The sequence below is a fragment of the Hippopotamus amphibius genome, chromosome 5 (genome assembly GCF_030028045.1).
Source record: "Hippopotamus amphibius kiboko isolate mHipAmp2 chromosome 5, mHipAmp2.hap2, whole genome shotgun sequence".
Classification (NCBI taxonomy): Eukaryota; Metazoa; Chordata; class Mammalia; order Artiodactyla; family Hippopotamidae; genus Hippopotamus; species Hippopotamus amphibius.
The window spans coordinates 50,183,061-50,203,333 of NC_080190.1; the positions used below are offsets into that span (position 1 = coordinate 50,183,061).

A 20,273-nucleotide genomic window follows, 5' to 3' on the forward strand; every position below is an offset into this window, starting at 1 on the left:
GGGTCAATCCTCACAGTAGCTGAGAACCTCCTCTGTACCATTCACTCACCCCTTTACACTGCCTAAAAGAAAGGGATCAAGGAAGCTATCTTTAGAAAATTTGTTGTTGTTGTTTTGTTGTTATTCGTTTGTTTGTTTTCAATCAAGGCTTTCCTGTGTTGGCAGCAAGTTTTGTAGTGATCAACACCAAGAGGTAGATATTCATTAGGTCAGTGTCACTAACGTATTTCTTTTTCATATTATAAATCATAGTAGAAGGCGTACTTCATGTCTTCACTCCTCACTGCTTATTTTCCTTTGAAATGCTTAGCTGTGACAATGCTATCATATTTCTAAAATCTCTGAAGATATAGATTCAGAATTCCCTTTTCAGTTTTTCTCTTTATTAAATGTTTTCTGTTATAAAAGTAACAATACCACAACATAGTTTTAAATATAGCAGCTTAAAGTATCCACAATTCTACAGCGTAAGCCAGCTATAATATTGACAGATTTTCTTACTAGTTATTTTTCTGTGTATATTTTTACACATGGTTAAAATAATAGTGTTCACGTCATTTTTCTCCTGCTTTGAACCCCATGTGGTTGTCTGGTCTTAATAACCATAATTTAAAGCATCTGCAAGATAGTCAAACATGGATATACATAACTATAAACTATTGTTGGACATTTAAGTTGTTTCCAGTTTTTCACTGATAGAAATCATTTTGTGATGAAGCCTGTATGATTAAGATTTTTAAAAATATTTTACATTATTTCCTTGATATATCTTCATTATTGCAAATACTATATTAAAGCATGTTTTTTAAAATAAGTTTTGATACCTGCTATTAAGTAGCTTATAAAAAGTTTACACCAATTTATATATCTACCAATAATATATTAGAGAATTCATTTCATTGCATTCTTGTGAGCACTGAATGTCATCCTTTATATTTTTCCCTTCATTTAATGTCCAAGTTGATTTCTTAAAATCCCTTCTATAGATGAATGGAGGACCCATGTCTGTGGAATGCATGATGAGATGTCATGCCTGAGGCCCAGGAGACCCCACTAGAATGTTGGGCCTTGAACATGTCCCTAAGTAGCCATCCTGCTGTTTTAACTACTTCATCTCTGACCCAAGAAGTACAGAATCCATGCAAGGGCATTCAATCCAAACAGAAAGTGATGGCTAGTTGTTTGAATACTGTCCATTTCCATTCTTCCCATTTAAGATACTTTTTCTTTAGAATTAGTAAGTTAAGGAAAAAGATCTCCCTGCTCCCCTACAAAAGGTCTTGGCCTGGAGCACAGGTTTTTCCCTTCTACCCGCTTTTCTGCTCCATCGCAGCAACTTCCCCACTGAGCTTGGTGCCATCCTTGATTTCTAGATGCTTTGTGGTGCTTTCACTCTTCTAGCCATGTATTAGGAAGGGGTTTTAAGTGCACTGAACTTCACCAGGACTGAGAAATAAACAGATGGTGGGGCTTTGATTGACCCCAGGATGCGTTCTCCTTAGACTTCTGGTTCATCAGGAAACCCTGGCAATAAGACGAAGCGAAGATGGGAGAGAGAACTCGGTTAGGAGGCATCTTTCACATTTTATTTCTCTTTCCGCCAAGGAAAGGTATAATGCTGATGCTGCCTCATGCCTTAAAATTCCACAGTCACCTTCACTTCCTGCGGAGTGTATGAGGCCCCAAAATACTTGACAGGAAAGCCACAGGGTTTTCTCTTTCCTCAAATAGATCAAAACCCCTACTCATGCTAACCCAGTCACCACCCTCTCTGAAAGCCAGGCATGACCTAGGTGACCCCTGTGTGACCTCTGCCCTTGCTGTGCTTTACCTCTGTAACCTGGAGTAATTGCCTCGGCCTCTTTTGTCTTCATCCCCAGGATACGTTCAACATCTCCCTAGAGTAGCTTATGGCAAAAATGTGAAGACTAATCAGCTAACGAGAGTAAACAGCTCTGAAGAAGAAAAGTCCTGTTAGGAGAAGAAAGACAGTGGCAAGGGAAACATTCTGGAAGCCAGGCTCTCCGGTGCCAGCCAAACCACTGACTTGCTTCTTAAATTCACTTTGCCTCTCTTGCTTTAGACTATTTGTGTGTGAAAACGACTTTGGGAAATATTTGATGTGTGGTTTCTTTAATGTATATAGAGGAAATATTTAAGAAAATGATAGATATAAATTATAGACAATTAAAGATCTAAAAGAAGACTAAGATTTAAAAGACTTGTGGTCTCTACATTTCACCTGAACTGGTAAAATTCCAACACCAGTAGCCTCTGATAAGTTTTATATGTAAAATGCGATACCTCAAGCAACTAAAATTTATACAGGGAATTTATACCAACACACCCTCAAAAATACTATGGATAAAGCAAAGTTGAATTTTAACAAATCTTTCAGTAATGCAAAGGTAGGCAGGAAAAAGAAACAGAAATGAAAAACAGAGGGAAAAATAGGAAACAAAAAATAAAATGGCAGACTTATGTCCTAACATCTTCATAATTACATTAAATGTAAATTGTCTTCTTATTTACAATAGCCCCAAACTAGAAACGAGCAAATTTCCCTCAAAAGGCAAGTGGTTAAACCAACACATCATGGAATACTGCTCAGCAAAAAAAGGAGCATACGATACACGCAACAACCTGGATGGATCTCAATGGCATTGTTCTGAGTAAGAAAGGCCTATCTCCAAAGGTCACATACTCTGTGATTCCACTTACAGGAAATTCTCCAAATGACAAAATGGTAGAGATGAAAAGCAGATCAGTGGCTGCCATGGGTTAAGGATGAAGAGGAGGGGTATTAGAGGGTGGGTACGATCATCAAGTGGTAGCCTAAGAGATACCTTTGTGGTGATAAAAGTAATTGCGTATGTTGATAGTGGTGGTGGTTACAAGAATCTACACATATGATGAAATAAAGAACTAGGCCTACATGTCGTACCAATGTCAATTGCCTAGTTTTGAAATTGTACCATAGTTACACAAGATGTAACCATCAGTGGAATTTAAGTGAAGGCTGCATGGGGCCTCTCTGTATTATTTTTGCAACTTCCTGTGAATCTATAGTTATTTTAAAATAAAAAAACTTAAAAAAAATCTTACAGCCTATATGCAGTGGTAAACAGATCTTTCTGTATCTGCCAAGTGCTAATTTATGAGTAACTGGCAAACTTAAAGTTCCTCAATCATCCTGAAGAGTTAAGACATTTCAAGGGAAAGAGCACCTTAACTTCAGATCACTGGACTGACAAAATTATCCATGTTGATCTTAACCTTGAAGGTTCCTGAGAAAGATGTTAAAGTAACAAAAAGACAATGCACAGCTTCTTGACCCATGCCCCAAGTTTTCTGGTGGTGGCTAGGCACAAGTAGCAAGGGGGGTGGAGGCACCATCAGTCAGCAAGTTGCTCCTTTCATAGTTCTGGACTTTAACACCCCTGCCCACTGCCCTGTGGAAGCATCTTGACGAGGCGGACAAAGAGGCCAGGCTTGATGCAGGGATCAGGGCTTACGTTAGGCTTCTGCCTAGAAATAGGTCTGAGGTCACAGCTAAGGATAGAACTAAGAAGAGACATGTATAAGAAAGACAAGGAACAACATGAATGGGGCCCAGAATAAAGTCTGAGCAGGACCCAAGCAGAGCTCATCACAGTTCACTGGGCTCCACTGCCCACTGCCTGTTGAGCCAACCATGTGAGAAGCTCCACAGTGCCAGGGCATTTGTTATCCCATCAAGGTGTTTAGTTCACCTCTGGTTCCAGTGATCCTGATCTAACCCCAGGGTCTGAGTTGTAGAGCCCCTACAATGCTTTACCAAGAAGCCCAGGGAGCATGTTTCTCCATTCAGTGATGGAGCTGAAGTTCTCTCTATCAAAGTAACCATGCACATTACAGATTCTCAGCCTCCCAGCTGGTCATCAGTGATGATCTCTGGGGAGCAGGGACTGAAGTGGTGGAAGTGGGGGATGGAGTACTTGAAATTTAGCCTTCATGCTGCTAGCAGTGGTGCCCTGATTATCGTGGAAGATCAGCTTCTTATGGGAATTTATAGCTTCTTATGGTTGATTTTTTAAGTTCTTTGTCTTTCATTATTTTTCAAAGATAATCTCAAAAGGAAACTCATTCATTAAAGAAAATCTATAAAGGACACTACTTACTCAATTGCAGAACCTCATGCTAAAAAATGAATTTCATCCTAACCATTACATTTAAGTTAGCTATACAATTGAGAGAAAATTTCAGAAATTACAAACATGCAGATACAGTAAGGCCCCAAGTATAAGCACTGCATCACAACCAACAGCTTCTTCCAGCCCAGGGACACTTTTGTCTTGATGACACAGCAAGTATTTTAGAGCTTGTCAAGGACCAGAGCTATGGAAGGATGCCTTTAGCCCATTCAAAGGTATGTGCTGTGTACAACAGAGATTTGAGAGAGGAAGAGCCAGATAGGCATCTAGGCCTTGTATTTCTCTGAGTTTTCTAATCTCTGAGCTCAATAGGAACTGAGATCACTGGGAAGCAATGAAACTAAGCCAGACCGTGTGAGCATCCCAAAGGAATGTCTGTACAGAAATAAGTCCAAATATTAGGGCTTTATTTTATCAGAGAATCAATATGGAAAATTATATTCTATAGTACTCTTTTTTTTCATTTTTTTATAAAAAGGGAATTGCTTTCTTTGTCACCCAGTACCCTATTTATTCAGTGCCAAGAGAAAGTGTGTTCCAGAAAAACAAAGTCCCCTAAACCGTCTGTTTCTTGTTATCTGTCATTGGAAAGTGATGTAACCCAGCACAATTGTTTGGTTTTTCTTAGTTTCAGGACAATTAGAGTAACTAGATAACTCCAGGTACCTGATATCACCTCTATGTTTTTGTCCTTTAGAGGAGTTTGGGGGTAATTTTTAAAGCATCATTATACCCTGTATTTAGTTTTAAAATTGTTTCCAGCCCTTTGTGGAAGGGTACAGATAACTTTAAGTATAAAGATTTTGTGTTTCCTCACATGTTCATTTTCAACTAGCTTCCCTTTCCCTGTAACTTCAGCTATTCTCACGTCTTCACAGAGTCTGCCTGTGTCTAACATCGTTGAGTTTTCTGGCCATCAGACATGTATCCAAAGGTGTCTCGCTGGCTTTATATTAGAAGCCCCTGTATGCGTGCAGAGCCTTGCACCCAACAGATGTCTGATTATGCCACCCTGCTGCCTTCATAATGGTCTACTCTTGTACCACGGGGAGATCCCAAGCTGACCTAGACTTTGCAAGTATTTTCTACTTGGGGTCCAGGCCCATAGAACATCCTTGGAATTCAGCTATGGAGGCAGCCATTGTCACTGAAATTCTAGGCAGAACTCTGGTACCCCAAAGCTCTGGTTTCCTTTACATGAGAGATGGCCTCTAGAGGGGCCAAATCAATCATGAAAAGCTGGGGGTTGAAGATAAGAAAACCTGTAGCACAGGTCAAGTATCTTGGGCCAGGTGAAAACCTGAAGAATGGACCATGCACTTCCTTCAGAGAAGAGAAGTTCATGTTTGCTAGAGTGTCCAAAGCACAGCTAGGCATTTTTAAAGACTCAGTGTATGAATTGGGCATTGCCCTTGGTAATCCAAATGAAAAATGACCAAGCTCATTCCAGGCATGGGGCAATGGCCAGTCAAGACTTTCTAAGGCTGGGAGCCACTACTGCCTTACCCTCTAAAACTCATGAATGCACATTGTGGCTGGTAGGAGAAGGGCTGGGAGAGATTCAAAAAAGCTGAGAAAACAGATGCCTGTATTTAATCAATTGCTCCTAAACATGCCCAAAATACACAGCAGTTGATTTTAAAACTAAGCAAAGGAACTACAATTTATTGAGCACCTACTGTGAGCCCAAATCAGGTTGATCCCAAAGCCCATGGCTGGCCATAGCACCACAGGCTCACCACATGCCCTGGCTGCCTGGGTGGTCTCAGAGCCTAGGACAATCTCTCCGGCTTCCTCATTTTATCAAAAGTCATCTTACATGAGCTTAGATATGTATTTCTCTGGAGCGCCTCTCCCTTGAATTCTGAAACATATATCCAATGACCTACATGACATCTTCACCTGGACAGGCATCTCAACATTAACACGTCCAAAATCGAGCCCCTGATAGCCACTACACCATCAAAGTAGTTCTTCCTGTGGTCTTCCCCATTTCATCTTCCAACTGCTCAAGCCCAAATGCTTGGTATTATCCTTAAGCCCTTTCTCTCTCACACAGATTCCCTACTCACACTTGATTTGCCAACAAATCCCACCAGATGTACCTTCAATCATGTCCAAATATGTCCACAATCTGAGCACTTCACACCATCTTTACCGCCACCCAGCCCCCACCCCCAATCCAAGTGACCATCATCTCTCACTGCAAAAGCCTCCTAACCAGTATCCCAGCTTCTGCCTTTGAACTACTATGTTCTATTCTCAACACAGAAGCCAGAGTAAGTCTTTTAAAACATAAGTTAGGTCACAAGAACCCTCCAATGTTTCCCAGTTATTCAGAGTACAAGCCGACACCATGAGCACGAGCCCCTGAGGCTTACATGAACCCTGTTACCCGTCTCATCTCTGCTCCCACTGACTCCCTGCACCCCAACCACTATGGCCGCAGCCAATCCCCACCCCCGACCCGGGCCCCTGCTCTGCTCTTCCCCTTGGCCTGAAATGTTCTTTCTTCAGTTATCTGAATAACTTGTTTCCCCATTTTGTTCAAGTCTTAATTCAAATATGAGCTTCCTTGGTGAGGGCTTCCCCTACCACTCTAAGACTTCAAATCCCACCTCTATCAGCTTTGGTTTTGATACTTATCATTATCTAATATGCTTTACATTTCACTCATTTTGCTTTCTGTCTATCTTCCTCACAAGAATGTAAACTCAATAAATTGGGAGATTTTGAGTATTTACTTGTTGCTCTACTAAGCAGCAAACACCACACACATAACAAGCTATAGATTAATAATTTTAAATAAATTGACGGCACCCATTCCACAGTCATTATAAATATTTTGAACATAATTCCTCCCCACCCCAGCCCCACATACTCCTGGAGAAAACCAGCAACCACCATCCTCTTCCTACTCCCCTTACTAACTGAAATAAAAGCACCTACCAATTCGGAACTGGCCTTCCAGAGAACTGGGTACTTGTGGGGGGCGTGGTGCTCAGGAAGGGGATGTTAGCATTTTGTTTCCTGGGAAAGATGCTCCATATCACAGATTCATAGATTAGCATCTGATTTGCACATCACCGTACATTTATTTATTTAGCTTTTGAGTTTTCAGAGTCTCAAATAGAAAGGAAAGACCTGGGATTGCTCACACCCCGAGCTGAGGGCCTGGCACCATGGCTGGGCTTGGGTTGACACCTCTGTGGGAAACCTGCCCCCACCCACCAGAGGCAGAAGGAGGCTTTCTGCCATTTTGGTTTGAAGAAGCTGCAGAGCACTTGGGACTTCAAGTCTGTCGTAGAGGTTTAATTGGCAGAAGGAACTATGGGAGTAGGATGAGGCTTGTACAGGGATGGGAGAGAGAAAATTAAGTGGAAAGCAGACTGACGTGCTCTTTGCGTGCCTTCTTAGCAGCAGGATCAGGCAAATGAAGAAAATCAAAGCAAGGCCAACACCTTGCCTAGAGAACATGGCTGGCCTCCTCCCTGCACCCGTTACCTTAGATTGAGCGGGTCCTCTGTGAAGCCTTTTCCTTTCAAGCTGGGTTGGAAAGAACAGAAGCTAGACAAAAAGGGAAAGGATCATTCTATCAGCAGAGTCAAGACTCTTCCACCACCAGGGGAACATTTTCAGAGGCAGGCTAGATGTTGGGTTCATTCTTGCCCTTCCAGTGGGCCCATCTGCCCCCAGACCTAGGTGTACCTCTGAGGCACCCTATCAGCACCCTCTGCCTTAGTAATAGCAATGATAACAATAAAACAACAATTACAATAAAAACTATGTATTTTAGAGACCCCCTCTGGGCAGGACACTGGCATTTCCATTGCTGATTTTAGCAACCACGGCAGTACTCCAGGGACAAGTGCCATCTTCCTTTAATGCTCCTTGAATAAGGGTGGGGTGTGGTTGGCACCAGTCACTGCCTGAGCTATGGATGTATAATACTTCTAGCTCAACTGTGAAAAACCTCATTTAATGTATAGAAATCACAAAGGAACATGAACCTGAGGTTCAGCTTTGCGTGTCTACTTCTTCAGTCTGGTCTAAAACGGAATCCAAAGACATTTTAGGAGGCGAGATAACAGGCGTCCTTGGAAGAATCTCGAAGGGAGAATCACAGTCAATGGAAATGTGCCCAGAGCTGGCTCAGACACCCTCTCTGTGAGAGTTGTTTTTCTCTACTCTGGCCCTGCCCTTGGGACCCAGCAGCTGGTCCTGGTGTCAGTGACCTGCCAGGGCCAACAGGAAGGTAAGACTAGAACCTCTGAGCACAAACTGCCCTGGGACATGCAGGCCAGGGATGTCAAATCTCACCTCAGAACTTTCAGCCCAGAGTGGAGCTGAACACGATCACTCCTCTATTAACCCAGCTTCTGGGTGGTCTGTTTATGGCTAGGAACCTACCCTTCCTTTGGCCCCTTCTAGATTCTCTGCAAATCTACATGTCTCTAATTTTAATAATATAAATTTAAAATTTAAACTCTAGCTTAAATTCCTTAGATTGATTAATCTCTTTGGAGAAAGAGAAGTTAAACTAAAACAGTGTGCTTCTCTCTTTAAGAGAAAAGATGTTCCATGCAGAAGTGGGAAGTCAGTTGTTAGGAATTCTTTCCAATGAAACATGAAGTAAGAACAACTAAAATTGGCAACTGGGATCAAAAAGAAAGATTAAGCCAAAAAAAAAATTACTTGGAAAATTAAAAAATAAAGCCAGAAAATTCAAGGCCCATTAAATATGTTGTGTCTGCACATTTTTTCTCCCTTCAATTTTTACTGTCCCAAATTACTTCAGTTCATAAAATAGAGCCTGTTTCCCAGGGTTTAGGGAAGGAGCTTTTACGGTTTTCTCTATATCTTTTTCCATCACTCAACAGTTCTGTGGGTAAGTTCTTTCTCATGTCTATCCTAAATCCTGCTAACTGTGGGTTGAGATCAATTCTTCTGAGAACAGAGCTGTGCCTCTCCTACTGGTTCATGATTAGTTTCCTAAGTGGAGGATTTCTAAACCCTTACCTTTTGAAGACCTTACTCCGATCACTGTTGTGGAAGACAAGAAACTTGGAATATCCATTTTGGAAAAAGATCTCCAGGGCAATGTCCTATAAAGAGAAACCCTTTTACTGCTGTGAAGTTTCCTGGAATGGAGAACCCCCAGGGCAACAGAGCCATAGCTGTGTGTCATTTGGGACTTTATGTCAGGTGTGAAAGGATTTCAATCTAAAATGGAACCAGAGGACATGAAAAGGGGAATCTCAGGCATGTCCCCTCAGAAAAGTGAAACAAGAAGTGAGAGACTGATTTCCCATAAATGCCTGATTTACGGAAGATCGAGACTTACCTCCTGAGCAATGAACATCCGCCAAGAATCCCTCCGATCCTCAAGCCAATGAACTTACTGCTTGGACGCTGGCTGCCCCCACCCCATACTCCTTGCCCATAGATACCGCTGACCCCAAACCCTCAACGGATCCGCCTGTAGCTCCTGACAGCCTGCATTTCCCGAATGGCTAGTCCTCTGCTACTCCTGAATTAACTCAATTTCCAGTAATTCAATTGCCTCAGTTTACCTCTTTATGTAGGTTGATACAGGCCACACTTTCTGGTTAGTCCCTCCAACCTCCTGTGGGGGATATGGAGACCTTGGTGACAGTGACAAATGGGGTCTCCACAGTATAAGAAGGAGGGCAGGAGACCTCAGAGTTCCTTTGGCTGGAGCAGGAAACAAGAGCCCTACTCCCAGAACAAGTGAGGAGGGGACAAAGAGAGGAAAGTGCCCAGTGACAGGTCAAGGGTTTCATTCCCTGAACCAAAGGGTCATCTTACCAAAAACACTAGGGGAACTGGTTGAGTGCGTGCAAGTCCCAATGTGGGCAGCATCCTAGGCCGACCTATAGACTTGAAGGCACAGGCTGCTTTGCCAAACCCACTTTGCTGAGCCATTTTGATGTGGCCACACTGACATAGCAACGTCGTTTCAAGGGTATTTTGTTAATGCCTAAATGAACTCCACCTGCATTCCTTTCTTTTTCCTTTCATCCTCCCTCCTCTTTTAATCCATGCTGTATAAATAACACACGTGGAATAGTGATAGAGTGAGTCCACATATAGGATGAAGCTCAGGGATGAGATATGGTCAAGGAGAGAATACTCAGCACTTGAGGGAGGGCCCGGGAGAGGTGAGGTCCAGGTACGGAGGGAGAGCTGGGGAGGGTGAGTGTCAGACTCAGGGATGCTGCATCCAACGACAGTCAGGTCCTGCTCCTACCTGGCTGGAAGTGAGTTCTCACAGTTGAGTTCATTAGATTTCTGAGCAGAGGAAAATTATCTGTAACAGTAATGTAGCACCCCTCTCTTCTGTGGGTGTACCTAAGAGCCACAGGTTTTTTTTTTCTTCTATACATAGAAATGCAAATAATGTGCAAGTAGATGATGAAAGTAGAATCTACGGAGGCTATGACTTGTTCCAGCAACCCCGAGTGCCCAGTCTCTGACTTTCTTCGGGGAGAATCTAGGCTGGGCAAATGGTGGTCTTGCTCATGAAGCTCTCCCAGCCCCACTTGGCCATGCATACATGCCCTCCCACTTCTGGCTTCTGCCACTGTCAGGCTAACCAACCATCTGGAGACAATCCCCTTTTACTGGGAGAAAGATGGTCACTTACTGATACCTATTTGCTACTATATATAACCTGTAAGTGGACATACAATTAATATAAAAAATAATCTTTGAGTACTCGCTATGTGCTCAAAATGTAAGTATTGTTACATACGCAATGGTGGGAAAGACAAGATGTGGTCACCTGTTCGCTGGAGGGAAATGGAAGCCCAGAGAGGTGTCCAATTACGCCAAAGCTGCAGAGCCCTGCTCAGGACTGGGACCATGCTGGCTGTGGTCAGAACCATCAGCGCAGGGCCTCCTCCACCTGCCCCTTTCTAGTTCACTCTCCTCTCAGAGGAGGGTACTTAGGGCAGGAAAATGAGAACCAACAAAAGCAATGGAGAGGGAGGGAGAGGAAGACAGCCCTTCAGATGTCAGCAGCTTGCTGGACCCTTGTCTGCAGGGCAGCTGATCCTCCCTAGAGTGAGCCCCCGCTGAAAGGCTTCCTTGAGCTTTAGTTTCAGAGAATAATGATGAGGCCTCCAGCAGGAGGATCAAGGGACAAAGAAATTTACAAATGAAAGGCACACTTATTCTGTTCCAGAGGGCCAAGCACTGTCCCTGTTGGCTTTTGCAGAACAGAGACCCTGCAGAGAAGGTGGGGGAAGGGATCTGGGCCCCTCCCCTCCCACAAGGGTGGCCCCTCATCTCTTTCTCTGCCAGAGGCCTGGGAGGCCCCTGGACACAGATGCAGCTTTGCCATTGCTGAGGCTGGGCTGGTGAAGGCAAGATGTGTTTCAGGCCAGCAGGAGCCCTGGAGTTCTTCCTCCCTTTGCCACTGAGGTGATGCTTCTAAACCAGGTGGAGTTTCTCCAAAGTGGGGGACGAGAAGCATGTGGTTGTGACCGGCTGACAGCAGAGCTCTGCCTCTGGAAGGAATCAGCTCTGTTTAGTACCCAGATGAGCCCTTGAATGCACTGGACCAGGTTCTGGGATCCCAGTTGGAGAGGACAATCGGGAGGTCTCTAAACCATCTGGCCCAGGAAATGACCAGGAGTGAAGTTAGGTGAAGCTGTGAGGAGGACAGAGGATAGGAGCTGTGGCCTTGAGGCGGTGTCCACGCGGTCGGAGCAGGGCAGACTGGCACTCAGCTCTCAGTCATCAGCTCTGCCATGAGGCCATGGAGCTGCCCTGCTCTGTATTCCTGAATCTCCAGGGCAGCTCTGGGGCATGTCAAGGGGAAAATAAAGCAAAGAAGCTGGATCCTAAATGCATGGTAGAGAGAGAAGGGCCCAGGAGCCAAATGGCAGGGACTGGGGAGTGAGGGAAGTAGAGGGCAGGACTCTGTCCCAGCCAGGGGGCCAGCCTGACACAAGCCAGGGGGATTCACAGGTGTCCCACAGGGCTCTGGGCTGTGCACAGAGTGAAGGTGGTCAAGGAGGTGTGCCCCTCACACTCAGATGGGGCCTGGACGGCACCTGGACCACCTGTGCCCTGAAGAGACGGTCCTCTCTATGCCCCACTCCCGGGACACACCTGCAGGAGGAAGCGCGCCTGCCGGAGCTCCCTGAGGTCACCGTAGCTGTGGCGCTGGCACGAGTAGTGGTCAGAGGACCTGTCTTTGCTGCACATGTTGAAGATGAATGGATCACTAATGCTGAAAAGGAAGCAAGACACGCAGTGAGAGGGCGTCTGGTGGGCTTGTTCCCCTGCCTGCGCTGTGCGTGGCCCCACCTGAGTGTCTGGGACGCATCAGAGGATGTGCCAGCACCCGCGGGCCTGATAAGCCCTGTCTGAGCACCTGTCTGTGTCACCCCGCCCTGAGGAGTGAGGTGGGGCACTGGCCTCACCAGGGGAGGGGACAACAAGGCAAGGGGACTGCCTCCAGGACAGACGGTGACACAGGGTGTGGAGGATAAGTGTGAGAAGGCTCTCTGGGTACAGGGGTCAGAAATGGTTTGGGGATGGGTGGGGGAAGAGTGAAAGAGATGTGTGGTTAGGTCTGGAGGAATTTCCAGCTCCTGCAACATGAGGCAGAAAGATGAGGCACCTCCATAGAACAGGCCCTGTCCAGCATGGTCTCGGGCCACGTGGAGCCCTGGGTGGACCAGCCATGACTGTTGGGCTAGCACCTAGTGTAAAATGGGACAAAGAGGTGGGCGGCAGGGCTGACAGCACCGATAGGCTGGAAGACAATGATCCCAGCATCAGCAGTGGACCCCAGAGCACTGTGCCTGGCCCAGGGACTAGTGGCATTGCAGGGAGTGGAGGATGGGCTGGCCGGCCAGGAGGATGCCGGATGCCCCTTCCGGAGGTCAAAATGGCTCCCCTTGGGAAGAAGGTGGGGTGTAGGGGGAGGAAGATTCATGAGTTTGACTAAGTATTTTTTCCCCAAAAGAACAATTTTTGCACTGGAAGTAACTGAAATACCCTCAGATAACCAACCAGATGAAGGGTTCCGCCACCAATACAAATGGGGACTTGAGAAATAAATTTGATTTCAGTTATGGGCAGCTGCATTTCTGACCATCTGAGTTACGTAGCAACTTTACATTGTGTGCATGACCACAAAAGCTCTGATAAAATGCCTTTTGAGGGCTTGAGAAAGGAAGGGCCTTCTACGCACCTCAGCCCTCGATAAGTCTGTGTGCCCACCACAGGGCCAAAGAGTCCTGCACCAGCACTAGGTGGTGGGACTGTGTTTCACTTCCTCCCATCCCAGCTCCAGGTGTGGCTCTCACCACCCATCCTCCAGGGAAGGCCACACTTCTGGGGGAAATGGAGAGAGATCAGGCCGTCACATAGGCCCACAGGACGTCTCTGGTCAGCGGTCAGCGCTGGCCCAGCATCTGCAGTTCTAAGAGCTCAGACTTGCACACTCTGCAGAATGGTCACTTCCGTGCAGAAGGGAAGGCTACCATGTGGGACACAGCCTGAGCCGCTGCTCAGCCCCCACACAGCCAGACCTCCCCGTGTGGACTCCTGCGCTTTCTTACAACAATCCTTTCAAGGCCCCTGCTCTGAACCACATTGCCATAGGATGCATCAAAAACAAACGTGGCTTTGGTTCTGGAAGCTTCTGCCTGGATGTTTTTGTTTGTTCGTTTAAATACATTCACTTATTTATTTAACTTGTTTATTGGCTGCTTTGGGTCTGTTGCTGCACACGGGCTTTCTCTAGTTGTGGTGAGCGGGGGCTACTCTTCGTTGAGGTGCATGGGCTTCTTATTGAGGTGGCTTCTCTTGTTTTGGAGCATGGGCTCTAGGCACATGGGCTTCAGTAGCTGCGGCACATGGGCTCAATAGTTGTGGCTCACGGGCTCTAGAGCACAGACTCAATAGCTGTGGCACACGGGCTTAGTTGCTCCGTGGCGTGTGGGATCTTCCGAGAGCAGGGCTCGAACCCATGTCCCCTGCATTGGCAGGTGGATTCTTAACCACTGCACCACCTGGGAAGTCCCCTGCCTGGATGTTTTAATTCAAATCTACTGCTGGCTGAGACCCTTTGTCCATTATTAACGCTTCCCTCTGGTGCTAAGCTGAGCTTCCCCTAAACTTCTCTGACTCCCAATGAGGTCGTGGAGGTAATTCTGGTTCCTACCCTTGACTTAGAGCAAACAGCATTCTGGGTAAAGGCACTCGTGACAATGACAGTGATGACTCCTCTGTGGGCCTGTGGCCCCCATGCTTGTGGGAGCGCGGCAAACACTCTCTGTCCCTTAGCCGCCCCTTTGGCTGGTTTCTCGCCCCAGCTGCCTGTGAGTGAGTTCGTGGGGGCACAGCCCTGTGCCGCTGGCTCTCACCCCCCACACCTCCCCTGGAGCTCTGGGCGTGTTTGCTGAATGGACTGACCACTGCCATGCTCTACGGCCTGCCCAGCACGTCCCTGTCCTTGGTTAATTTGATCCACATGGGGACCCCTTACTGAGCATGTGCCATGATGATTCCCACGTCAGAAATGAGGAAACTACATTCCAAAGAGAAGAGGTGACTTCTCCAAGGTCATATGGAACGGAATTCAAACCCAAGTCCCCTGAGTCTAAAACCCCAGCTCACTCAGCAGTACCTTTGCTCCCCAAGGCGGACAGGTGGCTGGCATTTACAGAGCTTCCCCCATTAGCTCCCTCCTTTCACTTTACTCTGTGCAAACTGATTCTCAACCCAGGACTCTGAAACACGGGTGACGTGAGGAAGAAGGCTCTGGTAAAGGCTTTAGGGAGGAGCTTTTAGGAGGGAAGATGGTCACTCTTCTCCTGTTTGTAGGGGTTGAATAATCCATAAGGCTGGAATGCTCAGGCAGACCCAGTTTCTCAGGAAGGCTAAATTGTGAGCAACATTATTGAGTTCAGAGATGTGGGGTCCAGACTGGAGTTTCATCGTACACAGCGTTAGTCACACAGCCATGAGTGCATCTCTTTGCCAGCGCTATATTCTACGTGCACATTAAGTCAGCGTTCAGGCCCCCAATGTCAACGAGTAGAAAGGAGTCGCTGATCCGTGTCCTTCTTTAGGTGGAGCTGTGGCCACGGTTCACAGGATGCTGTTCACAGCTCTTGCATGACACCTATCATGATACATGCAAATTGTCCAGGGTGGCTATAGTATAACTTTTTAACAGTCTTAACTGGGGAGAGCACAGTAAACTAAATGATAAGATTGACTGGGTCTTTGGTAATAGAAGTGGGTTTCAGACTAAAACATATTTTGATTTGCCCCACACTTGTATGTATCCAATTATTGTCAGAAATTTATCCCTGGAATTTATACCCAAATCATTTGCTAGATCACAAACTCTTTACCAGACTCAGCCCATGTCTCACTGATCTATGTATCTGTGGATGCTACCACAGTGCTGGTACAAGACAGACTTTCACTAAGTATTTGTGGAATTAAATTAAACAGAGAGATGATGCCTTAAATTGCTGACTGACATGAAGGAAATATCTGATTAAAAGCGCCCTGTCACAAAGAGCCAGCTGGATGGTTTGGATTCCCACCAAGTGAGTCAATGCTATACCTTGTGAGTTTGGCCACCACTGTTATGGGTTGAGTTGTGTCCCCCAAAAGATATATGTTGAAGTCCTAATCCTCGGTACCTCAGAATGTAACTTTATTTAGAAACAGGTGAATAACAGAGGTAGTAAAGTGAGGTCATTAAGATAGGCCCTAATCCAGTATGACTAGTCTCCTCATATAAAGGGGAGACTTGGACACAGAGACAGACACACAAGGGCAGAAGATGGCCATGTAACGGAGTGACATATCCGCAAGCCATGGACCGCCAAGGATTGCCAGGAAACACTAGAAGCTAGAAGAGGCAAGGAAGGATCCTCTCTTAAACATGCAGAGGGAAGCACGGCCTTGCTGACACTTTGATTTCAGACTTCCAGCCTCCAGAACTGGAAGACAATAAATGTCTGTCTGTTTGTTTGTTTGTTTTTAACCACAAAGTTTTTGATACTTTGTTACAGCAGCCCTAAAAAATTACTGGGTTGGCCAAAAAGTTCTTTTGGGTTTTTCCTTATGGACGTATAGTACAACCCAAACAGTACGGTCACCTTATTCAGCCAAGAAGAGATTCCACTGAAAGCAAAATATAACCTTCGAGAAGGGGTCTTACTTTCTGAGGAAAGTTCCAAAGTACACAAGTTCAATCACTGCTGGAGGATTGGCAGTGTTCTTTAGTTTTACTTGGGATATTTTTATGGTACATCAGGGAGTCTCTCTCAAGGTCTAACGCTCAACTATGCTCAAATTGATGGCAGTCTTCTAGAGAAACATTTCAGAGTTGACTTAGCTTTATTTTTAACTGGCTTATTTATGTATCTTCCTTAGTTTCCATGGTCAAAGTAAGACTTAATCCCCATTGATTTGACATGATCTAATGGCTCATCTCTGAGAACCACATCTACACGAGTGCCAGCATTTTCTTAAGGCAGGAGACAAGGGCTCACAGAGAAAGCACTGTCTGGTTAACAAACACAAACACTTCTTCGAGGTATAGTGACTAAAATTACCTATGCAATTGCCAGATGATATTCCAAAGTAGTAATTTATTCTCACTACTCTCCTACTTGCATTCTAGAAAAGTACATTTCCAGACTTGAGTACATCCAACCTGACAACAGGGCCTCTATCAAAAGTGCAGATATAGTCAATTTGATCATGATTACATGCTCCTTATAAACACAATTTACCTAATCAATAAGATCTTATCTAACACTAACTCAATTTAAACCAGAGGTGGAGAGTGAAGCAATGGATTATGCAAGTCATTTCACGGGCACGCCATGCATATAGGTGGAGTAGAAAGCTTTCATCAGCTCTCAGAAAGGCAAGTCTGCAGACCCATTGTCCATATTGATCAGTATCAATAAAACATGAGCAATAAGATGGGATGAGTGTGCCAAGTATTAATTATGCTCCTGCCTGGGAAAAGCACAGAAGACTCACTGCAATCGGTGAACGTTTGGTATGAATAAAAGATGGAAATTAGCAGAGAGAAAAAGGCCAAGCATTTTAAAACAAACCTAAATCAAAGGAGGATGGGCTGACATCTATCCTTCCATACTCCTTAAACTCTTGCTTCCTGACATAGGCTGGAAATGATATGACACCTGGGAGTTAAAATTCTTAGTTATTGGCAGGTAAGACACTGGTTCCTCTGTCAATAGTCTTAAATAGTGGTTCTCAAAGTGTAGTCCCAGACCAATAGCATCAGCATTAGCTGAGAACTTGTTAAAATCTTAGGCCCTAACTCAGACCTATCAAATTAGAAACTGGGATGATGGTGGGTCCCAGAAGTCTGTTTTAACAAGCCTTCCAGGTGATCTGATGTAATTTAGTTTGAGAGCCACTGGGCTAAGTGGTCATTTTGTCATCACTTGAGCCTTAGCTAACCAGAAAAGAAATCTACAACTAAATTTCTTCAAAAGTGATGAAAACATACAACTCGACAACTGAACCTCTAGCAAAAGTGCTAACACAATCAATTTGGTTTTGAATGGCGGTACTTTACAAACACTAGAGAACTAATCAATAAGAACTGATCGAACCCAAATAGACAAACTACATTTATCCTAAAGAAGAACCTTGGAATTTCCTGCCAATGACCTCTGGTATTAGTTGGTATAAAAATGACTCTTTAGATTTCTACCCAAATCTCATCCATCCTTCAAGACCGAGATCTTATCCTACTTCTAACTAGCTGTCCCTCACCATACCAGCCCCTCTCTAAGCGTGAACCCCAAAGAGTCCTCAAATAACATATATTTTGTCCCTTGATGATCGTGTGCTCCAAACTCCTCCCAAAAGAACCTGTTTATGCTGCCGACTGCACTCGTGTGCCTTGTGGGTATGAAGGGGCAGTGACGTGAATAAGGTGTCTTGGATAAGGATGAACAGTCAATAAGCTAATGAATGAGTAAGCTGATGGGACTGGATTCTATTATGCAAACCACCTAAGGAACCATCCCCTTTGTCCTGTGGTGCATTCAACAGCAGGACAGCCCGAGGAGCTGCGGCATTGTTAACCGCTGCAGCATTGGAAAGCACAATCATGGATGCCTATGCCTTAAGGTTCTTCTGTTTCATCTCATGGCTCAGTTTCAGGCCCAAACCTGAGCCCATGGAAAGAACAAGGCGGGAGGCATAGGCATGGGGGTGGCTGAGAAGGTAGCTTGGGGCTCAGGGCAGAATCTGCTGGGAGAGGAGGGGCACTCACTTGGATAAGCAGTGGCGGGTGCAATAGACATCACCCACGGGAGAGAGTGTGAAGTTCTCGCAGATGTAGAAGTGCTGCTGGCCAAAGAGCAGGAGCCCTTCGCAGACCAGGTGGCCCTGCACGACGACCAGGGAGTACTTCTGTGTCACCTGCAGGGAGAGATCGCCAGAGTCAGGCCACGCACAAAGGAAGCATGCCCATCTTCTTATGGAGGGCAGGAGGACCGTGGCCAGTCACCCACCGGACACGTGGAGGTGAAAGTAGCATCCTGTAAGTGACAGAGCCCCAGAGCTGCACTGCTCTTCAAGTCTAAGTTTCTACACCCAACACCCTGTTTTGTTATTTCATCTACCCAAGGCCACTCCAACCCCACCGAGGCATGTGGATAAGTGCTCATTGCTGTATTGAACATGTTGACATTTCTTCTCTCACTTTAAGCTCCTCTACAACCGTGCAAAACATTCCTCAGTAAACAGTGAAGAAAGTTTTCGAGGTCCGCGGCATCCCTCAGTTACAAAGGAGAAGGAGCTTGTCCGGGGCCAGCTGCAAAGTGGCTGAGACAGTACTGGAACCAGGTCTGCCTAGAACCACAAGTGCAAGACTGGTACTGCTGTCTGCAAGGCCAAGGCTGGTTCAAGGTGTGTGCAGAGGTGGCATGAGCTCTGCCCAGATTCCTCCTTTCAGACTCAAGCACGTTCTCTCAGCAACTGAAGATGTCAGCAGCTTTCCAGAATCCCCTCAGCTAGAGAGCACTTGGTCAAAGGTCTTGTCCCTGTCCCAAGGGCCATCTCTACTCAACAACTGGTCAGTGCAGAGAAGGAAGGGCCAGACCCTTTGCCTCCATTCAGCTCCCGTGGGATCAGCCGAGGCCTTGCAGAGACTACGGTGGAGCTGCACTTCTCCCTGTGCCCAGTTCAGTGACCCGCATTCCCCATAAACTTGCTGCATGCATATCTCTGGCTCAACGCTGGCTTTCTGGCGAGCCTGACCTGGGATGATGTCTTGGTATAACCCAGGGTGCCACATGAAGTAAGGGCTAGATGGGTCCTTACATGGAATAACACTCTGAAGGAATGAATACATGAATTCTAGATGACAGGAGCCCAAATGGACCAGAATAAGGCCAAGGCCAACATTTTCTCAGGGTAATTCTGTGCTAACTCCAGTTTCCAAAAGAGGAACTATTTCTTTTTTACTACCTACTATCAATATATAACCATTGTAAACATTTTATACATATTAACTAGTATAATTCTTACAACTGGGCAAGGGTAGTTTTACTACTCTAATTTAGAAATGGTAAAAAGAAAGAGGTCTGGGACTTCCCTGGTGGTCCAGTGGTTAAGACTTTGCCTTCCAATGCAAGGGGTGTGGGTTTGATCCCTGGTCGGGGAGCTAAGATCCCACATGCCTTGTGGCCAAAAATCAAAACATAAAACAGAAGCAATATTGTAAAAAATTTAATAAAGACTTTAAAAAAATGGCCCACATTAAAAAAAAAAAAAAAAAAAAAAAAAGATGTCTCAGAGATAACTATCTCACCAAAGATGGGTGAGTGGCAGAGACTGGGATTGAAACTGAAGCTAAGCTTCCTGCCCACTTTTGGCAGCAATGATGGGGCCGCAATGGTGAAACCTGGAAAGCAGCTCTGGATACCAGTTCTCACACCCCTGCATCAAATGGGACTAGTCAAAGTGAGGAGCAGACAAGATAAACAAGAACCCTACACTCACGGGACTTAAAATCCAGCAGGG

General features: G+C 45.5%; 1 protein-coding gene across 1 annotated transcript in view; it reads right to left on the bottom strand.

Moving 5' to 3' along the window:
• Positions 1-20,273, bottom strand: part of WDFY4 (WDFY family member 4) — a 255,486-nt gene that overhangs the window by 59,465 nt on the left and 175,748 nt on the right. The window contains exons 43-46 of the mRNA XM_057734870.1: positions 18,520-18,668; positions 12,333-12,453; positions 9,213-9,298; positions 7,698-7,760 (exon numbers count right to left, since the gene is read on the bottom strand). Of these exons, the coding sequence (XP_057590853.1) occupies positions 7,698-7,760; positions 9,213-9,298; positions 12,333-12,453; positions 18,520-18,668 (419 nt within the window). The remainder of the gene's footprint in view (positions 1-7,697; positions 7,761-9,212; positions 9,299-12,332; positions 12,454-18,519; positions 18,669-20,273) is intronic.